Source organism: Gymnoscopelus microlampas, assembly GCF_963454915.1.
Source record: "Gymnoscopelus microlampas genome assembly, chromosome: 3".
NCBI classification, from domain to species: Eukaryota; Metazoa; Chordata; class Actinopteri; order Myctophiformes; family Myctophidae; genus Gymnoscopelus; species Gymnoscopelus microlampas.
The window spans coordinates 10,606,157-10,629,744 of NC_139940.1; the positions used below are offsets into that span (position 1 = coordinate 10,606,157).

The following is a 23,588-nucleotide window of genomic DNA, read 5'->3' on the forward strand; positions in this document are numbered from 1 at the left end:
TCCAGGTGATTTGGTTACTGAAGTAGTAACAAACATCATTTTGGTTTTTAAACAATTCAATTATGTAAACTTTATCATTTTTACAGTAAACCAGGTTTTCAGACAAATGCTCAGGTTAACTTAAGATCAAGTGATATGAGAGAATAGAGATAGAGGGCTTAGCAGTCAGAGTTGACCTGTTCAACAATAACATATATATGATACGATAACAAATATATACAGTACAAACATTTCCAGTCGTATGATAGTGCACTTCAACTTGACTTTTGAGCATTATCAAAAAAGTTTACTGTTGGAGAACAACTGGCTGTGACCACTTGTCAGACATAGTCGGAGCATGTTTCTTTTGTTGACACAACAAATTGTTTGAGGGCTTTGGCGAGGCTGGCTTTGCTTTCCTTGACGCTTGACACATTTAAATACAACAGAGGTTCTTTTTTTATTATCACCACCTGCATGTTGGTTGGCAAATGTATATTTTTGTATAAATCATGCAATGCTTAGCATGGCTTCAATGAGTTATGCTTATTCTAAGTGATATTTCTGATGTTATGTAATATAGCCTTTGAATAAAGAATACTCTTTCTATATGTTACTCTGTGTCATGGGCTATCTGTTCCCCTAGCATGGTGATATTCAAACATTTCCCCATGAGCACCCCCCTTTACTGTAAGTCAACATTAATACAATTGATTATTAAGTAATATGTTTAGAAGTAAAAATAATAATATATATATATCCTTTGGCACAGTCATGTAAATTATTCATATTGGGCATGCTATGACCCCCTTGGAATTCCCCTCCTGTCCCACTAGGGGGGCCCACCCCAGAGCTTGAATATCACTGCACATAGCGAGTGGAGGCGCGTGAGGTCCCTTCTTCTTGGCCCCTTGAACAAGAACACAACGTGCAAAATCCATGTGCTTTGGGGGTTTATGGTCATAGCAGATGTAGAGAGACATGGAGAGATGGAGAGAGAGAGAGAGAGAGAGAGAGAGAGAGAGAGAGAGAGAGAGAGAGAGAGAGAGAGAGAGAGAGAGAGAGAGAGACATGGGGAAATAATATCACAGTGACTATATCAAATTTGGCCCGTGGGTATGAAATGGCTGAAGTCAGAGGGGGGGGGGGGGGGGGGGGGTACTATAGCGATACTATTTAGACAGACAGACACAGACCACAATGGAAACAAGCCCCAAGGGCTTTTTGTGTTATCTAACAATCATTGTAAAATCGTACCTCTGTACTATTTGCAAACTGTTAATAAAGTATTCAATTAATCACAGACATTGATATGTCAATTGATATTGTAATAGCATTACCACAGTGTAGATGAAACAAAGAAACAGGTACAGTATGGGTAGAGAATTAGTACAGAATAAGTGGTAGGGTAACACTAATTAAAATGTTGACAATATAAAAGATAACATCATACGGCTGTTCAGGTATGCATAAAGTAGATAGGAATAGAGGTGTAGGAAGAGACCTAAAGACTGAACTGGCCATCGGTACTTGGACTGACTGGGTTAGCATAGGATATGAACCATTTGGAGATCTAAGTATTGGAATGAACATCATGTGCAATCTACCACTAGTAAAACAGGGCATATAATAGATGTGTATCAACAGTAATTTATGGATCAATATGTACATAAATAGGCATTTCATTTATAGGGTACAGTAGGTCCCAAGTGGGATGGTACAGGACAGTGATGGATGCCAAACGGGTGATGGCAGGGAATTGGGTGAGAACTTGAAGAAAAGAACATAAGAAAAAAAGAAATCCTCAAGTTTGTGTTGGGAACTTTTATTTGTGTGTCTGTGTCAGCGTGTCTGTGATGGGTGAAGGTGTTCCCCCGTCCTTGGTGTGTGTGTGCCCACCGGCCCCTCCTGTGTCTCCCCTTGTAGCTTGGGAACCGAACCGTCTCTGTCTGTCTGGCTCAAAGAGAGCTCTGTACTGTATCGCAAACCCTGCTGCTCTTTGACGCAGATGAGCAAATATTGTTGTTTGACAGAGAGGAGCGAGGCTGGGCCGGGGGATGGGACAGTGGGATGAGAGGGTGGTGGTGTATTGCATGAGGGTGGAGCTCACTGTGGTGGTCTATTTACCATAGTGACTCCAGAATCAGTATTAAGTGGTGCTCAAACTTTTTCATGTCAAGGACCCCCAAATGTACACATCAGCCCACGGACCCCCATTTGAAAAGATATGCCAGGGACCCCTACCCGGCGAAGCTCCACAGCAGTCATTCTCAACCTCAAGTGCCCCCAGTTTGATATGCATTAGGCCCCTAGACCCTCATTTGATGCCATAATCTACACTGTAAAATGCTAATTTACAAATGGAACCAAATGGACCCTTAAGGGTCCATTGTTGTGTGTGCAGGATATGGGGGGACATTAATTAGCCGGATAGAATGTGCAATAAAAGGTATACACATAATGTCTTTCTAGACAGTTATATAACATAATGAGCTGTTGATGTAGGCCAACTGTGCATTTTACAGCAGACAACTGGTCTGTACTCTATAATCTATCTTAACATAAACCACCAGTGTATGAGAAAAGTGGAAATGTACCTTAAAATAGCATTATAACCACAATTTATAACACTGCCATACTACCGTACTAAAGTCAGCCTTTGTTTGGTGAAAGGTTGCCCTACCATGACATAGTGCTGACACCCAACCAGACCAAAGTGGTTTGAAACGATCAACATTGCAATCTCAACAGTGGGCCTAAAAAGGATTTAAAACTCCAATCTGGGACTTTTAATGGATAAAATCGTCTTCATTGTAGTTTGTACATTGTTGCAATTACCTCTCTCCAGGGGGAGAGGGAAACGGGTTTAAATAACCACTTAAAACCTATATACTTCCGGAGTCTCCCAGGGCGCTATAGGCTACTATGCCCCCTCCTGTTTTTGCTTTACACTATATATCTTTGCCGAAAACAAAAGCTCAGGCTACAAGCTTGTAGATCTGCCATTATTGCCAAATGTTGACGCCAGAATAGGGACACTAACGGGTTGTCAATTGCCTGGCTACACAAAGGCAACTTCTATCGTGCAAGGCTATTGCAAATGTTGCTAATGCTGCAACGTAAACGGAAAACACACCAACCACCTCAGCCTTCACCCATGTTACTCATCTAAGCACAGCAAAAACAAAAATGCCCCACCTTGCCCAAGCCTATAACATATCCTATTCTGGAAAGTTTGGTGCAAGGGTGGCGCTAGAGAAAAGGCAATAGGGACGGCCATAACCATATAAGGAGTTGCAAATGCATACTGTACACCCAAATATGGAGTGTGTTGTCTAATCTCAATGTGTCATCATGGCATCAGGCGCAAACAAATCAGCCAGCTCCATATATGGGCACAAAAGGGGGCATGCTCATATATGGGCACATACTTTTGACACAGCGATCTCCATATATGGGCATAAAAGGGACAAGGACTTACAGATTCAGAGATACGGTTGTCCAGAGCCACAGTTCCGACCTCTATGCCCATATATGGTCATGTGCACTGCATGTGCATAAATGGGACCGACAGACTTCAAACTCGGTGCGCGCAGAGGAAAGGACTCGAGGGAGAGCGGTGCCCGCCGTCGAGTATTTCGTATATATACAGTTGTCAGAACCGCTGATTCAACCAAAATGCCCATATATGGGTATTCCAACATATATGGGCATATTCTGATGACATCAGGGATCTCCCATATGGGCATAAAAGGGACACAGGTAGCCGGACAGAAACAGACATCTCCATATATGGGCACAAAAGAGACACAGACAGACGAGTACAAAGGGGACCCTGACAAAGCCCCTGACACTAAGACATAGTGGTCGGATCGGCAGTGCGACGTAGGTGTGAGCGGCCCAAACCTCTGGTTATGATAAATGAGCTATATGGTAGTATAGCCACTGAAAAGGAAACAGAGAAAGAGGTTGTTTTTTATGACATAATAGCCCTTTGAAATATTTTCTTTTAGATGGATATTCAGGAGCAACACTGATCCATCATGTCGAGTTTTTAATTTCATCGCCACAGTTAAAAGGCCCGTGTAATGTTACAAATCTGATTTAATGGTGTTTGTCTTTGTTCGGGCAAATCACAGAGGGACCACTGAACGCTGTTAACAGCATGTGTTTTCATCTACTTTCAAGAACTTCTGTCTACTTAGTGCACCTATGAGACTTAACAAATTTCATGCTACGGTATACTGGAGCGAGCCTACAAAACTGTGTAAAGTGAGAACCAGGGTCTGGATTCATTTATTTGCACATAAAGTGGATGCATACAGAATACAGAAGGTGGACGTATGAAGCAAAGAGAAAAGACATAACAAGGCATGGGCCAGGAGCCCAGAAACCCAACATGGGTATGACCCACAGGGTCACTCAGTTAAACTGCAAATTATCGCGTTATGAACCCAGACAAAAGTGATGGAAAATAATACAGTCTTCTCTGAACACAAGTACAAACATATATGAAATCGCAGACGTGTTTTGACTACACACACTACATGTCATGACTCCATGGTGAGTAAGTTAGCCAAAATATTTCAGTGAATTAATACTGTTCTTGAGTGCACATTTTTCACCAACCTAATAGTGTCAAGGTCAACAGACATTTGTCAAGGGCGGGGTTCTTCTGCAACAGCTGGTGATGCCCACCGAAGCCATTCATTTAGAAACTGTAGGGGTTTTCTGCAGTCTATCGTCCATTCTGCCGTCCATGTGTTTCCATTTACCTGGCCTGGTTACCTCTGAGCGTAACGTTCCCACTGCTGTTATAACCCAGCGCTATGTGCGGTAACACCATGGGGGGTGCCTCTGTTGTGAACCTAATGCAATAGCCATTCACCTTCAGCAGACAACCACTCTGAAGCTCTCAGGCTATGCTCACACCGGCAACCCTAATCCGTTTTTTTCAGAGACTGAATACTGTGCATTATGTATCCTGGCTTAATCTTGAATGTATAAGTTAAATTGTATGTAAACTTGCACTTCAGACTGGCAGCCTAAATCAGAGTTTTGGCCTATCCAGATTGGAATCAGTTCTGGTTCTATCAACTCTGACTCTAAAAAGCTAAAAAGAAAAACACATGGAAATACATTTTTGAAAATCCGATTTGAACCACATTCCTAGATTTAAAATGTGATTCAAATCAGATTTTTAAAGATGTGTTTCAGTCTGTACACTGAAGCCTGATGTAGTATACTTTGTTGTACGACGGTGTCACTTGCCAAAAAATAGCCGATCTACAAGCTCACAACGCATTGCACTACAACACGTTGTAGTAGCCTATTTTCAGAGAGCATAACTATCATACGACAGAGTACAAGTTCAGCCTTATTCACGCCTATCTCATTATGCAGATAGGTAGGCGATGTCTGAATACACAATTCTGATTTGATCATTTGCAAATAACAGTGTGTGGTCAGTCAGTCTTAAAGATCAGATTTGAGATACAGATCGGATTTGCCAGCAGTCTGAATAGCCATATGGGAATTTATTTTGGGAAAGGATTAATGGAGACACACAGTAGGAAAGCTGAGAAGGACAACCCGTAGGGAAGAAGACTGATGGGATTCGGATTCGATCCCAAGTCAGGAAGTGATACAGTTCGGTTCCTAACCACTGCTACGCCATCACCGGGCACTGGCCGTTTTTCAAGAAACTTTAGTAGACAAAGGTCTTTTTGAAAACTCTCTCATGGGAGTTTTGGACCCTTGGGCCATACCAACATGACAGAAGATGGAGGGGGTGCAACTTATGTAAGAGATGAGGCTTATCCAAGAACGACATTTAGGCGGCGGTGTGGATATTAAAGCACAGAGGGGTCAGTTGTTTTAATCAGAGGCTGGCCAACTCTCTCCAACCATAACTTTTGTCGTCCCTTGGCTCCACAGAAACTCCTGATTTCACCTCTAGATTGACCCAGCGGCCCGGCTCACCATCTCCTACGCCCTTCTCCTGTCTATCCACAAGGAGAGACCAAGAAGACAAATATTTTCTTTTGGGAGCGTCGCTCCGGCGTACCTGAGCGTTTCATAAATCCAACACATGTCCGTTTCCTGGAACTAACCAAGTGTCTTTCCATCCCCAGTGCCCCCCACCACCGCCCCCTCTCACTCAACACTCTCGCGCCCCTCACCCCCGCCCAGTTGGAGCCCTCCTCTCCGCCAGTGTTTGAGGCTGAAGCAGGTGCCCCTCCCCTGGGCAGCTGGCTCAGGAAAGCACCCTGCTGTGTAGACGAGACTGGGCCGCAGTCCGGGCCAAAGTCACGCTGTGAGGTGTATAAGAGGCTCCCTTTCTCTCCAGACACACACACACACAAAAAAGATTCCCTTAGCACTTCTCCTCCTCCTCTTCCACCTCTCTTCCAAAATTCAATCTCCACATCTGTTTTCTCTCTCTCAATCACTCTTTTTCTCCCCACTCCACTTTCTACCATTGCCTCTTTGCTTTCTTTTCTCCATGTACTGTAAGCCCTTCACCTCATTTGACATTCGTCTTGATGAGTTGGGTTTGAAAGAGAGTTCATGGAGGGATAGGGATGAACATTATGAACCATTATGGACCATTACAAACCAAAACATTAAGGGCCTTCACAAAGGCGACTGCCGTAAAAGGAAGATTTATCACTCAAATCACATCTTTAAAAAACACGAATGGGGTAATTTATAATCCAACAACAGAGCATATCAAAGAAGACCCAAGCACAGTATTTTTTATGCCATTCACATATGTAGTCAACACAATAAAAATAAATAAACACACACCCTTCTACTTGTAATCGCTGGTTTGACGACAAACATTCAAAGCTTGCGACTTTGACAGAGTCTCTTTGTTCGTCCCGGAGCAGCCTCTGCCGTGAGGCGCCCTGCTCCCCATCACGTCCCCTGCCTTCGCACCCTTGTGTCAGCCGCCATGATCAGGCGAGGCCTGGGTTGGCATGTCTTGAGGGCCAGAGGGGTTACATAAACCGACATACGCGCAGCAGTTCGCACATGGGCTCTTACTAGGAGAGACGGTAAATATGGCATGCCTGGCCCCCGTCTCTCCCTCCCTCCCGTCGGTCTCTCTCTATCTCTCTTTCTGATTCCCCGTCCTTCTCTCCTGTCGCCATCTCACTCTCTCTGTGTACCGCCTGTAAACAGCCATTCCCGTCAACTCAGGCGTCAAAGCTCCCCCGACCTTCGACCTTCTGACACTTCACTCATGTGAACCTTGTCGGTGAGCATGCAGACAGACGGTGGGCCATGTCCTGGAGGTGAGCATGCAGACAGAGGCCCTTGTCCATGGAAGGACATTATATGTCACACCAAAAGCACGATTCAACATTTTGCTGCATTGGCCTTGATCAAAAATTGTAACTGTTGAATAATATGTTTTAGAATATCATGGCTTTGTAGCAGGAGAACTGGGCCCTTCAGATAACTGGGCTGAAATAGTATTTCACGTAACATTTGAATTTGATTGACATTATATTTAGGCTATAATTCAAAGTTTCAGTACATCTGGACCAAATTATTCTCACGGCCTCACATTTTGTAGTGAAAAACACTGTACTGTACTTTTAGTAATCACTCCTTATATATTTTGCTTTTGTTCCCAAGCTTGTTTGGGCTTTCACGATCACAACGTGTGATAATAACAAAAATAACAATAATAATAATTGAATCCCCTTTAGTTAAATTGTTTGTTTTTTTTGGGGGGGGGGGGCATTCTGATCACCAGACTCTATGGCCGCCTGCTCATTTAATAGCAATAGATTGGTTTCTCATAATTGTAGTGGTGGTGCCGAGTGAAATCCTTTACATTCGTCTGGCCTTGGAGAATTACAATATGATTTGTGGTCAATTATGTGGCTACTTCTGTTGACTATAGGCTATTAACATTTCTGTCTGTCATCATAGCCAGTGGCCAGATTGCATTAAACGGCTTTAGGCACAGTGCATCTGATTTGTGTGTGTGTGTGTGTGTGTGTGTGTGTGTGTGTGTGTGTGTGTGTGTGTGTGTGTGTGTGTGTGTGTGTGTGTGTGTGTGTGTACATAATAATGAAATGAAATAATTAATGTAATGCTTAAGACATAGATATAGACAGATGTATACATTTGTACTGTGTCCACTTAGCAAAAGGGCCCTGTTCTCTTGCACTCCATGGGTTCCCTGGGGGGCTGCCTTATGTTGAGCCAAACAGTGAGTGCCAGTAGTAAGTGAATGGGCACCGTTCAAAACAGTGTTAAAATAAGGAGTGAATCTGAGTGGATACGTCAGAGTACTTAGAATAGACCAGCTTGTTTTGTCGGGTGGGGGGGATGTTACAATAGGATCTATAAAGTTTTAATGTTTTTCTCTAAGAATGCATTATACAGCATAGGCTACAATTTGCATTAGAGTGCCCCCTGCAGGCGTATCTACAAATAGAAATGCCAAAACTACCAAGAAGACAGTCAGAAACACTTGCTCCAGCTAGCTGGGTTAGAGAGTTATGTCGGAATAAGTGTTCTGACATAACTAATAATTCCAAGCATTGTATCTTCTCTGACATTCCAGTTGAACACATTTCAGTTACTTTCCACAGCAAAAATCTTTTGTTGTTGCTGTTTTAATGTATCCATTCGTAACTCAGAGTTAAATGAACAGAGGATTTGACTGTGTGAGAAAACATAGCATGCTTTCCATGACTCACAGTCAAAGTAATTAATTAAAGAGAAAGTCCACTCCGATCCTAAAACAGCATTTACATTGTGCTGCTTTTCCAATTACCATGGACATTTAAGTCAATATGTAATGTAAACATAGACAAGACAACTGTCTCCCTAAGCTTGAAATCAGAGTATCTATTGCCATGGTGACACTATTTATATGGAGTTGGTCCACTGACTTTGAATGAAAATTTTAAACGGAGCTGTACAATATTACAAACATAACATATATGAATTATATTTTAGGATGGATTTTCCTTTTTTTTTCAATCTGTATAAAGTATGTTAAGACAAACTGTCACTAACACAACTGTGGCGGTTGTAGTTGGTCTCTCGCTGCTCTTCTCTTGAGACATTTAGATCCTGTGGTTGGGTAGGGCCACTACTGGTTGACAAGTGGTATTGCATGAAGGTGTGCAATAAATCCTCTACCCAAACAGGCATTCCCCTCATGCAGTAGCAATTTTGGAGCTCATGGGCGCGACCATGCTTAGATTCCAGGGAAGAACATAAAAGTTACACATTGCAGCTTTAAGTTGAACTACTCATGTATGGAGGTTTATTCCTTGCCTCAAACCGACCTTCCTACACGAGAGGATCACGTACTTGGAACTTAAAGAAACGCTGTACAAAGTCTGCCTGCTACCAGCGGGAGGTTTGGGGGGGGTGACAGAGTTCAACCACTATCAATCTGAAATTGTGAGCAACCGCAGGAATAACAGACGTGCACATTTAATCCAGCCAGCCGTTTCAAAAGGAGCGTCTATACTGAGCGGGACTGTGGCTGTCATGAAGTCATCTGTGGTCAGGTTGGCTCTGTACCTCACTGTCTGGCCCGGAGACGAGGCCCTATATCACCTGATATAGGCTTGTGGGCGATATTTTCACAGGTTTAGTTTAAACAGCAAAGCCAGGCAGAAGTTATACTCAATTCCCGTTCAATGTGGTTCACAGCACTGACAGCTTCAAAATACATTTAAAACACATGCATAATCATGGAGGCCCCATCATTCCTTGGGCCAAGTTCAGTCAATCAATTTAAAGCCGCAATTCGTGACCTTTATTTCCTTCCCAGGAATCCAATACATAATGGAACGTCAACAGGATCTAAATGTCTCAATATAAGAGCAACTACAACCACCTCACTTGTGTCAGTTATATTAACATACTCTACCATACAGATTGGTCAAAAATAAAGTTTCATTCACTGACAAAAGTGATAGATTGCAGCTTCAAGAGTAGAGTAAAATACCTTGGTCCCAAGTAGATCAACCTAAACCAAGCCAGTGAAGGAGAGATCGGATTTTCTTAAGCCTATAATATTTATACTTTGTTGAACAACATCTGTTATTTTCATACGACAAAGAATAAACTGTGATTTTAACCACTTAAAGCCTCACCATGTAACTTAATTAATAAAATGTAATTTTGTTCAATCTGTATGGTAGAGTATGTTAATACAATATAACTTATATAATTGGGGTGGTCGTATTTAGCCTCCCTGCTCTTCTATTCAGACATCGGTAATTAGATCGTGTCAAAGGTCATGTCTCACCTAGACACAGGATCTGACACGAATTTTGACCTGATGGTCAAGATTCAATTTATCCCCAGAGCAAGCAGGCCGGCTCTATTAGCTCAATGGTAAAAATGTCAGCACTTAAGCAGGAAGCCAAGTTCAAATCCAGAGTAGAGTTACACATAGTGCTGCTTTAAGCCCTATCTTCTACTTAAGTTATTCAAAAATAAAAAAAGAAATGTGGAAAATAGTGGAACACACACACACACACACACACACACACACACACACACACACACACACACACACACACACACACACACACACACACACACACACACACACACACACACACACACACACACACACAGGGTGTTGTGACGCTAAAGGTGAAAGCGATTTACCTTTACAAAACAAAACAAAACCCCCAAAAAATCTAATTGCTCTGAACAAGTGCTCCTTTCCCAATCAAACTCAAGGAAAGTTTTCCAGACACACTTTCAACAACTTGGATCATGGTAAAATAGAAATTCAACAAGGCTTTGGTGGGTGGGAGCCATGTTGTCCCACCCCACACGGCGTTATCACCTTCCACAGTGTAAACCTGTATACCTCCTCCTGACTGTCTGCGTGTCTGTGCTCCTGTGTGGTCAGTAACAGAACACCTGTACCTGCTACACTGGCTTTTAGTAACCCTGTCTTACCACAAAAGGCCGGCAGCCAGTAGGGAGGATGTAGTTGGCACTCTCTATGATGTTAAACCAGAGTAGGGGCTAGCTGAGAAGGCTTTCAGCCATTTACCAACCCACAGGATCTGATGACACAACCTCTTGTATGTCTTGAACTTGGGAATTATTATCCCACAAAAGTTCAGCAGGTTTGTTTTTGTATTTACTTGAAATACAAATGCCAAATGAAACAGCAATGTCTCCTGAAATGCTTTGCAAAGACAAGTAGATAGACCAGTCAATGTGACAAGCAATGCTGATATGGATATTCATTGCGAATGTTCCAAAGTTAATGCATATTTTAATAATACATTTAAGTTTGTTTGATCACCTGGGCTATATTTAAGAGTAACTATAACTCTACACTAATTAGCTAGTTAAAAAACAAACAAAAGACACATGAATGTAAACAATTCCTTAGGGTTGCCTTGCTAATTTGAAAGTTGACCTCCTAGTTTTACTTAGGAGGCTACAGGTTGTCGAAGTGCACTTATAGCACTATGCATTTGTTGACATTTTAAGCAATGACACAACTTCAATGTGTGTCCAGTGTAGCCAGCACATACCAAAACAAACAAATGCTGGCATCCCTTTCTAAAACGTCATTATAAACATAATTATAGAGGCCTAAATCGATGCAATGTGAACAGATTTGTAAGAAGTCATTAACAAAAAAAAAGGTTTACGAAAGTGATGGACCCCCACCTTACCTTATGAGAAGAGAGAGGTCCAACCCTATAAAGCTCTCTGTGGTGTTCTGCGTGGCCGTGGCGGCGTTCTTCGCATGGAAAGTTTGTGGCCTCCACCTCCTGTGAGACGAGAAGAGCTCTGGGGTGGCACCCTATGGGTGGCACAGACCTGGCTGGTGGTGACAGAAAGGCCATACTGGCGCAGGCAGGTGAGCTACAGTATCAGCACACCTGCTGCTGCCTGGGTGGGGAGCAGCTCAGTTCTGTGATGATGTCCCTGAGGAGCGCTATGGAGGGAGGAGGGGAATCCATGGTTCATTGCGACCCCTTGTGGTGGTGCCTAGTTTTGTAAATCAGTGGTTCTCAACCTTTTCAGGCCGCCCGCGACCCCCCAAAATAATCATATTTGAACTGGGGACCCCCCACCCTGACAAGCATTTGGAATGAGGCATCACATTTAGCTTGACTGTCCACAGATAAATATTGTGAAAATAGCAGATCTAGATTACAAGCTCACTAGGTCGGCTATTTTCACAATTTTTGCCTCTTTCTTATATTATTTGACAATTTAGCCAATGTTTGACCAGTTATTATAGTATAGCTTGTTGATAGCCATGGTTCACATGACGCTTGTATGGAATGACAGTCATGTTTCAGGGCTAGCTTGTTGATTACTTTTGATGCAGTAATGTAAAATGTTCTTTTTCTTTTTTTTTGGTAGGTATTAAAAAGCTCTTAAATCCCTTGTCTCTTCTTCACCTTCACCTTGGGACCCCCCCCAAAAAAAATAATAATAATAATAATCATGTAGGGACCCACCTGGGGATGGGGATCCCCCACCCACAGGTTGAGAACCACTGTTGTAAATGACAGAGTAGTAGCCAAGACAGACAAAGTAGCCCGGACTGGCTAGAAATAAACATTATTACAATAAACAAATTAAAATAATATTAAGTAGGCTACACGCACAAAGCCGCAGTAATGTACACAACACGTGTTCGCTCCCTCACTGTAGTTCTACGTCTTGTATGGAATGAATACAATGTAACAGATGTGTAGCCTACAGCGCTGCTGATTGGCTGACTGTTATGAACCCGGAAGTGATAGTAACAGCTGAGGCAAACTCGTAAACTAGTCGGGCTTTTTGTCTCAACAACATTGTTTTCAAAAACACATATTACCGATTTAGCAAATAGGGGCAATATTTTATTAAATTAGCTTCACTTAATTTAGGTTATTATTTTTTACAGGAAGACAGTAGCGCACGACCATGGAAGATGTGACAGGAGCTCAGCTTATTGCAGAAGCTCTGAAAAATCAGGTAAAGAAAACATTTAAAAACTCTAATCCAGTTAATCTGAAGGATGAGTAAATGCAGTGAACATAGTTCGGCTTTGCAGTGACAGAATTATGCACCTTTCTAACATTCATCATGTAGTTTATCATGGGTTGCAAAAGTGTGTGAAAGGTCATGCATTCTACTTTCAAGTTTGATAAAAATGATGTTATGTCATTGCAGACATTATTTAATGGCTAATAATTCACTTGAAACTGGTGTCACTCAGAAATTAATAAACTTAGATGACTACACTTTAACATTCATCATAATACAGTTATTACAGTAGGTTGCAAAAGTGTGTCAAGGGTCATGCATTCTACTTTCAGGTCAACATGATGAACTTGATACAACAACACTTTTAATGTGTGTGTGTGTGTGTGTGTGTGTGTGTGTGTGTGTGTGTGTGTGTGTGTGTGTGTGTGTGTGTGTGTGTGTGTGTGTGTATATATGTAAAAAAAATCCCTTCTTTTTTCCATTCAATTTCAGCTCCACCCAGCTGATGGCTGCTCAGATGGATTGGGCTTTAATGGTTTTATTGACTAAACTAAAGCATACACAATTCATAACCATGTGTGTCTCCCTACAGAATGTGGAGTATATGTTTGGTATAGTTGGTGTTCCAATCATTGAAGTGGCCATGGCCGCTCAAGCTGCAGGGATCAAGTACGTGGGAATGCGTAACGAACAAGCGGTAAATGTTTTGATTCAGCGGCTATCGGCTGTAATTGATATACAATACATACAATAAACTATTGGGATTGTAAATACGATGAAAAGAACCTGACATGCTCTTAATTTGCCACCCAACAGGCCTGCTATGCTGCTTCGGCCATTGGGTACCTCACTGGACGGTATGTTGATTACAAGCAATGCAAGTTACAGTTTAGGCATGTAGCAGATGGCCTTATCCAGGGCCACTTACATGTGCAAAATCAGAATAAGCAGAGTAAGCATATTAGATAGACAGACAGACAGACACCTTTATTGATCCCGCAGAAAGTCAGGCGCCAAAGTATGAACCCTAGTCAACAAACAAGGTAAATATTCACAGTAGAATGCAAAGTGAATATTGTGCTTCAAAGAAACTATAATACCAGGTAGAACTAACTTCTGTCTAAACAACATGCTATCTAAATAACATTGTTAGCATGGTCAGTCAACACAAATAAAAAGTAAAACGTGAACAAATAAATAATATAGTATCATTACACTATTACGTTTCCCTTTGACTTCACCTGAAATCAATCTATTTCTGTGTCATTATATCGCCTCTTGATGTCTTGTTCCAGGCCAGGTGCCTGCCTGGTCGTCTCCGGTCCTGGACTCATCCACGCCCTTGGTGGGATGGCTAATGCTAACGTGAACTGCTGGTAGGGCTCAGCAAACAGCCTGTGGCATTTTTGTTATTATTTCTTATAATGTAAGAGTTTTGAAATGTTTGTTGGCTGTATTGGTAAACCCTTTGCTATATTAACGTACAGGCCGGTGGTGGTCATTGGAGGGTCGTCTGATCAAAACCAGGAAACAACTGGAGCCTTCCAAGAATTTCCTCAGGTAAATCATTAAAGAAAATATACCAAAAAATATCACTTACCCTACCTTTAACTTTTCCATTTTAGTTTTAGTCTTGTGGGTTGTAAGCCATATTCAAACTCATGATCTTGTGATTGGGTCTGTGAGTGACACACTCTATAGAGCACCGAAGTCTGACGTCACTGCCGCTAGAGGGCGCTATCTCCCTGTGTCGCAACGTTATTTTTTGTGTTGAAATCTCCATAGGGGAATCTTAGATCACGTCATATAAGAACTGTGTTCCAAAAATAAACACATTATCCAAATGGCATAACTTGTTCAATTTGTTGACATTTTGTTAGGTTGAAGCATGTCGTCTGTATAGTAAGTTCTCTGCCAGACCCAGCAGCCTTGAGGCCATCCCTGCAGTCATCGAAAAGGTAGCTGAAGAATAACAAGTCTAATGTCTACATCCCATGTACTGTAGTTTTTTTTGTGTTCAGATGTGATGAAAATCAATATAATTCCAATCTGGATAGATACAAAATCTGATTCAGGCAGCCAGTCTGAACATAGCCCAAGTGTCACAATGTTTGCTTTCTTGCAGGCAGTTCGTACCAGCATGTATGGCCGTCCGGGTGCTTGTTATGTGGACATATCAGGGGATATGGTTAACGACAAAGTAGCCAGGAACAAAGTCAGGTTGGCAGCTATTCTTCTCATTATTTTATGATATTATTTCATATTTAGACTATTTTCGATCTATTGTCAGTTAATGAATATACAAGTATAACCATTAGTAATACTATAAAGGAATAACCAAGTAATAACATAAATATTCCTTCTGTTTCCAGGGTTGTGTCCTGCTGTCCTCCTCCGCCTGTGGGTTTGGCTGATCACTCAGCAATCACAGAAGCCCTTTCTGTCTTAAAAGCGTCTGAAAGACCCCTAATCATCATCGGCAAAGGTAATTCTTAAATTGCAAAGACGGGGCACACCATTAGCTAATTGCATCATTGCTGGTGTGATGCCAAGTATAGCACATGCTCTCTGTGCTCAATTTCCTGTTAATCTACAGTACTGTACTGTATAAATACGTTTAAAACTGTAAAAAAAAAAAAAAAAAAGAACTAAAAAGACAAACGTATTTTTTTGGAAAGCTTAATTTGAAATGGCACTATTCTGCTCTTAGAGACCGTTGGTTAGCTACCTGCTTGCTTCCACCATCTGCACATCGTATAACTGCATACAGCTAGACTCAGTATATCAGTGATGAAGAACAGGGTGTTGTTTTGACCAATAGGAGCAGCCTATAGCCGGGCAGAGAAAGCGGTGAGGCAGCTGGTGGAGGACACTGGTGTCCCCTTCCTGCCGACCCCCATGGGGAAAGGAGTGCTGCCCGATGACCACCCCAACTGTGTGGGTGCCTCTCGCTCCAGGTCAGCCTCCGCTTTCAGACGTGTACACCTACATTTGAGTTAGTGGCTCCTGAGGCGACAGTATAATAACCCATGATGCATTGGGCGAACAGCCAGAATCTAGCACAACTTATCTAACTTCAGCTGCTGTACAACATTATCAACATTATCCAAAACATAACAATTGTACATTTGTAGAGTTGGTTAAGTTCAGGTATGAGATTTTAAAAAATAGTTTTGTTTATAGGCATTAGGTTAAAGATTGCATGAGCTCAAACCCCAGGATTCGGAGCTTATAGAAGTTGTGTACTAATTCAGGGGACACAACCTTTATTTCATCGATCGATCGTTCAGCGTTTGTAGTTAAGCTTTATTTTGTTATTGTGCTGTATAGTAATCATTGAATTCCCTATTGTATCTAAATAGTTATACCTTTATTGATCCGGCGGGGGAAATTCAGTTTCAGCTTCATGCAGCTGATGGCTGCTCAGATGGTCGCGATGAGCGCACGGGGGTGTGGGGAGCAGTGAGAGGTTAAGTGTCTTGCTCAGGGACACTTTGACAGATAGACTGGGCAGGCTGGCCTGCAAACCGGTGACCCTCAGATTCCCAGGTGGCCTCCACCCACTCAGCTACTGAATCTGATGCTTCCTACTGTACTGTATTTTCCGCACTATAAGGCGCATCTGAGTAGGGATGTCCGATATTATCTGCCTCCCGATATTATCGGCCGATATTAGCATAAAAATCGATATCGGGAAAATATCGGTATCGGTTTTTGCTTTATAAATAAGTTACAGGAGTTTTTACTGTATATGGTGTGTGTGATATGAAATTTAAGCTTACCCTAATCACAGTAATCCCCGCATATATCGGTATCGGTTGATATCGGTATCGGTAATTAAGAGTTGGACAATATCGGTATATCGGTTATCGGTAAAAAAGCCAATATCGGACAACCCTACATCTGAGTATAAGGCGCACCTTCAATAAATGTATTATTTTCATATATAGGGCGCACCGCATTATAAGGCGCATCCGCACTATAAGGCGCACTGACGGCGCGCCTTATAGTGCGGAAACCAAGGAAACCAATATTGATACATATATAAGGCGCATCGGATTATAAGGCGCATCCGCACTATAAGGCGCACGTTAGTGCGCCTTATAGTGCGGAAACCAAGGAAACCAATATTGATACATAAGGCGCATCGGATTATAAGGTGCATCCGCACTATAAGGAGCACTGACCATGCCCCTTATTGTGCGGAAAATACGGTACATCTGCAGTCATTTACCAACCTCAGATCTTCTCTCTTCATACTATGTTCTCTCCTTCGCAGAGCTCTGCTCCAGGCTGATGTTGTAGTGCTGCTTGGAGCCAGGTTAAACTGGATCCTGCACTTTGGTCTCCCGCCCAGATTTGACCCAAATGTCAAGGTCATCCAGGTAGGTGAAAGGTCAAGGCAAAGTTGCGTTGCCCTGAATCATTTTTAAATGGCTCAGTGCCATGTCTCCAGTTGTCAAAAAGACTTATTGGATGGCAGTGCTTTGATATCTCCTCAAGTTTAAGCTGTTTACGTCATTGGTTCTCAAAGTGGGGTCTGGGGACCCCCAGGGGTCCTTGATGGGGTTCCAGGGGGACCCCAGCATAATGAGGAACAGTTTAACCACTTGATGTGGCACGTTGTGAGCTGCTATAAAAAAATCAGATACAAAATTAATAATGTTTTACTTATGGGGGTCCCTGTTACAAAATTGTGTCAAAAGGGGTCCGCGACACATATCAATTTTGGGGTCCTTGGCATAAAAATGTTTCAGAACCACTGGTTCAGCTGACACTCATAAGTTGCATCGTGGCTAATAAAATGATTTGAGATTGTTTTTCATACTGGAGCCACAAACCACCAGGAAACAAAGGTTGCAATCGAATATCCAGTTTATTTAGCCGGATAATGATGAATAGGGTTGACATTGGGTTTCATGATGATGCCATGGTTCTAAACAAAGACACAAAGAAACAAATTATAATATCATGCCAGATAAAATATCAAACATAAATATGGCCTTTAAATCATATCATACATTAAGGTATATCATCAAAATAATAATAGGCCAAGTATTTACTTCATAATATTAAACATCTAAATATCCATATAACTCAAGTTCATCAATTCTTCAATAATCATATAATCCACATCACTAGAAGTAAAACACTGGAACTTACATTATACCAGGTTTAACAGACGCATGGCAAACATCAGAGGCATGGGCAGCACACGGCAAACACACAGGCCAGCCGCATGTGTTTGGAAACAAAGGACAAGGGGAGAATGGGAATCCAGTCCTGCTTTTATAGTGGGAGGAAGTGAGGTCACCACTACAGGTACCAGTCTGAATCCCATTGTGGTGTCTCCTTGTGGAGCGGAGGGGAAATTAACTTTTGCAGTTTCTGACAGTGATGGTGATGCACATGTCTTCCTGAAGGTGGACCTTTGCGCTGAGGAGATGGGCAACAATGTGAGGCCGGCCGCTGCTCTTCTTGGAGACATCAACGCTGTTGTCACGCAGGTACAGTGACTGCAAAGCAGTCAGTAACTTAACATCCATATGCAACTGGTTCCCCTTTCTGCTCATTCTCTGTCTGTTGCTGTTCTATAAAGCAGCAATTAATGTTTTGAAATTCCAGGACCAATATTTTTCATTTGCATTAGGCCACCATTTGATACTATTTTTATATATGGGACCCCTCTCCACACTGTAAAAATGTCAGTGTTAATTTTACCTGCAAGGGTCAAATTGGTCCATTTGGTTCCATAACACGCGGTAACACACCGTGCAACCTCTTTTTGAGCAGGAGCACGTCGCACACGCATACGCATCGATTTAAAACAACCCTTAATGCACACCTCAACAAAGTTTACAAAGGCTCCCGACTGCCACTCCAGCATGAATTAACATAGGAATGAGCATAGATGCATATCAATTGTCCATTGTGTGACCTGTAGTGTAGGTGTAGCGTCCCACCACTAACAAAATCGCCAATACAACACTGCTGTCAATCATTTAGCTGTGGAACCCCTGGATGTGATGCACATTTTGTCCTGGTTGCTGAGCCAGGTAGTAACACAGTATATAGGAAGAACTACCCACAACAACCTGTGTTTGAATCCAACTCATATCCTGTGTCACATACCATACCATCCCCTCTCCCTTTGTCATATCTCTGATGTTGTTTTTTCACTGTACTATTCAACAAAGCCATGCAGTAAAAAGAACTACAACTAAAAAGAATGTATTTGCTGTGGAACTTTATTTGTAGTTTATGGTTATGTTTCCATTGTTTCTTCCTCCAGCTCTTGGATTGTGTCCGCAGAGATGGCTGGAAATATCCTTCTGATACGACATGGTGGAGCACATTAAGGGAGAAGATTGCTGACAATGCAAAGATGACAAAGGTGGGCTTTGGTGGTGCCATGAAAAGCCTATTAGATAGACAGAGTGACAGACATGATTTTAGTATGTTTTTACTGAAGATGGATTAGAGTCTGCATTATAGATGCATTTTGACATGGTGTGAGTAGTTACTTTTATAAGTATGTAAAGAAAGACACAAACCTTTTCCACAATCTTTTGAAAGACATTTTTGTATTTTGTCATTATCAAGTGAGACTACTAGGATAGCAGAGATAGACAGCATACGACAAGAAGCAGTTTGACCTCAGGTCAGGGAAGAGGCCTTAAGTCTGTGGTTATTAACCACACCTTTGTTAGTTTTACTGTTTTCATTCCAGGCGCTGGCCACGCAGTCCACAGTGCCTATGAACTACTACACAGTGTTCCATCACATCTCCCAGATGCTGCCTCATGACTGCATCATCGTCAGTGAGGGGGCCAACACCATGGATATAGGACGCACCATGCTACACAACTACCTCCCTCGACACAGGCAAGGCAGGCTCCATTGCTGTATATACTGTATTTTGGCCTGCACTAAGGGATGTGCTGTAGGATAACATTTTGCGCCCTATACACAAGCAGTCTCCGTGGGAAACTCCTCTCTTGATCCATGTCTCTCATGCATCTTATGAAAATGTAGTGCAATTTATTGAGCCAACAATTATTATTATTATTAATAACTATTATTATGTTACCATTAGGTCGTGTGTCTGAGTTGAAAATATTTAAACTCTCGCCGAGCAGATAAAATGCCAGACGTGAGCGCAGAATAGATGCTCTAGCGCCTTGTCACAATGATGAGTATGGACTGACTGAATACAATCTTACAGGTTGGATGCCGGTACATTTGGGACAATGGGAGTGGGCCTGGGCTTCGCCATAGCTGCAGCAGCGCTGGAGATGGGCCGCGGTGGACGGCAGAGGGTAGTGTGTGTGGAGGGGGACAGCGCATTCGGCTTCTCTGGCATGGAGGTAGAGACCATGTGCAGGTTGGTGTGTTTTTCCCACTAGTTTCACTTTACAGGGTTTCACACCTACTTCTAGACACGTTTATGAATGGAATAATCATCTTTAGTATCGATCGGCTGTGCAGGCCTCAGCGATTCACTGCAGATGGTGCTTTAAAGAAATAAATCTTGTACCTTCAAGCAGCCCCAGAAAGCATTATCTTTCTGGGGCTCTTCCAGGTTCAACTTTAAACCTTCAGCACGATAAAAGACTTCTGTTCTCAATTATTTCAGACCCTGTGGACACCCTGCCTGGGCTCACAAAATACAGCCTGTGTTAGCTTTGTGCTTTGGAGTGCGACAAAAATAGCTGATCTACAGGCTCGCAGTGCGATGCGTTGTGAGCTTGTAGATCGACAATTTTTCGCTGTGATCTTGTATAAATTAAGCATACCCAACTCACAGCTCAATAATTCACATTGTGATACTGTGTCCTACAGGTATAAGATGCCTGTGGTCATCATTGTGGTTAATAACAATGGGATATACAGCGGTGTGGATCCTGACACCTGGAAAGAGATGTCAAAGATGGGTGATCTGACCACAATGTGAGTCAAACTATTTGATCCAAGACCAATGTGTCAGAATGAAGGCATAAAAAATAAAGGCATACAAAAGTTTGATATCTGAATGAGATTAGATGAAAGGGGGTGGGGTTTTAACTAAACTAAAATAGTTTTTTAAGAACTAATTCAAAGTCAAAGCTAAATAGAAATAAAAACTAATAACAAATGTAGAACTATAATAACTTTGGTTCCTCCTCAGAGCTCCACCTGTGACCCTCCTCCCTGAGGCGCGCTACGATGAGGTGATGACGGCGTTCGGTGGCCGAGGGTTCCTGGTTCGGACAGCGGAGGAGCTGCGTAGCGCCTTGGAGGCCAGTCTGAGTGACTGGGACACACCCAGCCTCCTCAACGTCCTCATAGACCCCGCCTCTGACAGGAAGCAGCAGGTAAGGAACTTAGTAAACAAGTCAAATAACGTCTCTCCATATTTAAACTAATTTATGTTTTTTCGTAAATTAGTGCTACAGTGTCACCCGAAAGAAGCAAAAATAGCCGCTCTACATGCTCAAAACCGGTCCTGTACCTGCCCACTCATAACCGCCCCCCACAACACACGCACACACACACACACACACGCTTTTGAGTGACAGCCATTACTGCAGTTTTAAATCCATTCGACTCCAGGTGCGCAGAAGAGCTGTTGTATTATACACACACACACACACACACACACACACACACACACACACACTGCCTCGCACCGACCCGACCTTTCTATTTTGAGGGTCCCCGTAATTAGAAAGCTACAGCCCCCCTCTCTGTTTATGTTGGACGTATCCACGCAACGCTGCACAGGGTGATGTGTAGTCGGGTTGTATTGAGGCCAGGGTTGCATCCATGGCGATCGTCTCCATGGCGACAAATGATGTGTGGCCAGTAGAGAAAGGCCCAGTAAAACTTTTCATACCTTTCACACACACACACACACACACACACACACACACACACACACACACACACACACAGGGACACTTGCACTGCTGCACAGCATGTACATCTCGTTTGCATGTCCATGCAGAAGAGAACATGAAAACAATATATTTAATTCTAAAGTCTCTGTGAACAATTGTCTATGACAAGAATATTCGATGCTTGAGTCAATAATCAAGCTCAAATAGTTTCTACTCAAGGTGCTTTCAGCACCTTGAGTAGTAGTACAGTAGTACAGTAGAACTTACGATTGCTACTACATTAACTCATTGAGTGCCATTAACGTGTTTGACGTGTTTTTACCGCTATGGCTCAACGTGCCAATGACGTGTTTGACGTGTTTTTGAAAAAATAGTAAAAAAAAACAAACATTTTTTTTTAAAACATGTTCAGAACCCAAGATATCATCATCTGAAGGTTTGCAGCTCCATCCACTCCTTGTTTAACTTAGAACTGAAAAAGGCTGTATCTCCCTTCCTAAGCACTTTTTTTTTACTGTGAAAAAAACGCTGGCACTGGGACAACATCATTCTGAAATAATTCTGGCAATTCTGGCACTCAATGAGTTGATGCATTATGTGAGATGTAACCTTTCTCTCTTCTATTGTGTTTACAGGAGTTCCCTTGGCTGACGCGCTCCAACCTGTAGACAGAAAGCACAACCTCTCCCTTTCCCTGTATCTGACACAAGAACAGTTCTCCCTAGCTAAAGGGGGTGTAAGTGATATTCTTTTGTTCAAAAAGTTGCTTTGTATTCTGACAGCAATTATTGATTTAGAGTGTTTGTTCATTAACTGGGGTCTCCCTTATCTCCCCGTCTCTCCAACTCTTTAGTAAACAGAATATATGTGTTTAGGTAGCGATACCAATTTGATCCCATCAGGAGAGATAACTCATGATACAGGATAAAGAAGTGGAAGTGATTAACCCACCCAGTGTATGAGTAGCGCGGCTTGGGTAAGTGAGTTGATGGTTGGCGTTGCGCTCCACCTCAGCAATCTATCTCCCACGGCTCTAGTGAATGGAAAAGGAGATAGACAACCTTTGTTCTTGGCTGTTACCGACAATATGCCACTCGGACCTACTTAAACCAAAAAAAATGACACGTTTTAAATTGGAACACGATAAAATTCAATCTCTCCGGATCAGATACAATTGTATCCAAACTGAAAATATATTTTCTGTATACTAAAGAGCTAGAGAGATGGGAAAGACCCCTTACTAGACAAACAGCAATATTTACTATTTCCTTTTTAACTCATTCCCTGTCAATTACGTCTTTTGACGGCTGTTTTTGTAAGCCCACACCGCCAATGACGTCTTTTGACGTCTCTTCACACAGAACCAGGAGATAACGCGATACAAAGATTGTGAATTAGTTAAGAAAGAACGTTTCTTTTCCTCCTTTTCTCCTCCATTTGTACAAAAGAATATCGTTGTCTTACACCTCAAGATGAGGCTGGAAATAACAGGTGTGCTTATGTACTGTAAAAAAATAACTGATTGTTTCTATGAAATGTTTCAAATTATACTCACTACTCAGTAGTATTTAATGGAATTTACTAAGTGATTAATAAAGAATGTATAAATGAATGACACATATATTTATTGACAAACAATCTACTGAGCACTGTTGCAGTATTTCGTTTAAGTTTCCACATTCCACTGGGCAAAGCAAATAACTAGGTTAATTTACAATTATT

The 23,588-nt window shown here is 42.2% G+C and overlaps 1 protein-coding gene across 2 annotated transcripts; it reads left to right on the forward strand.

Moving 5' to 3' along the window:
* Positions 1–12,766: 12,766 nt before the first annotated feature.
* hacl1 (2-hydroxyacyl-CoA lyase 1) lies at positions 12,767–23,425 on the forward strand. 2 transcript variants are annotated; one of them, XM_084052948.1, is made up of 17 exons: positions 12,767–12,975; positions 13,580–13,684; positions 13,804–13,844; positions 14,283–14,363; positions 14,475–14,547; positions 14,868–14,945; positions 15,113–15,207; positions 15,360–15,472; positions 15,809–15,944; positions 17,267–17,372; positions 18,411–18,494; positions 19,280–19,381; positions 19,718–19,872; positions 20,213–20,371; positions 20,830–20,937; positions 21,155–21,341; positions 22,502–23,425. In XM_084052948.1, exons 1-17 carry the CDS (start codon positions 12,925–12,927, stop codon positions 22,532–22,534), a joined length of 1,707 nt encoding a protein of 568 aa, XP_083909074.1. In that variant the 5' UTR covers positions 12,767–12,924; the 3' UTR covers positions 22,535–23,425. The 2 variants fall into 2 exon arrangements, with proteins under 2 accessions (XP_083909074.1, XP_083909075.1); XM_084052949.1 differs by having other exon boundaries at positions 12,944–12,975; positions 14,288–14,363.
* Positions 23,426–23,588: the final 163 nt, after the last annotated feature.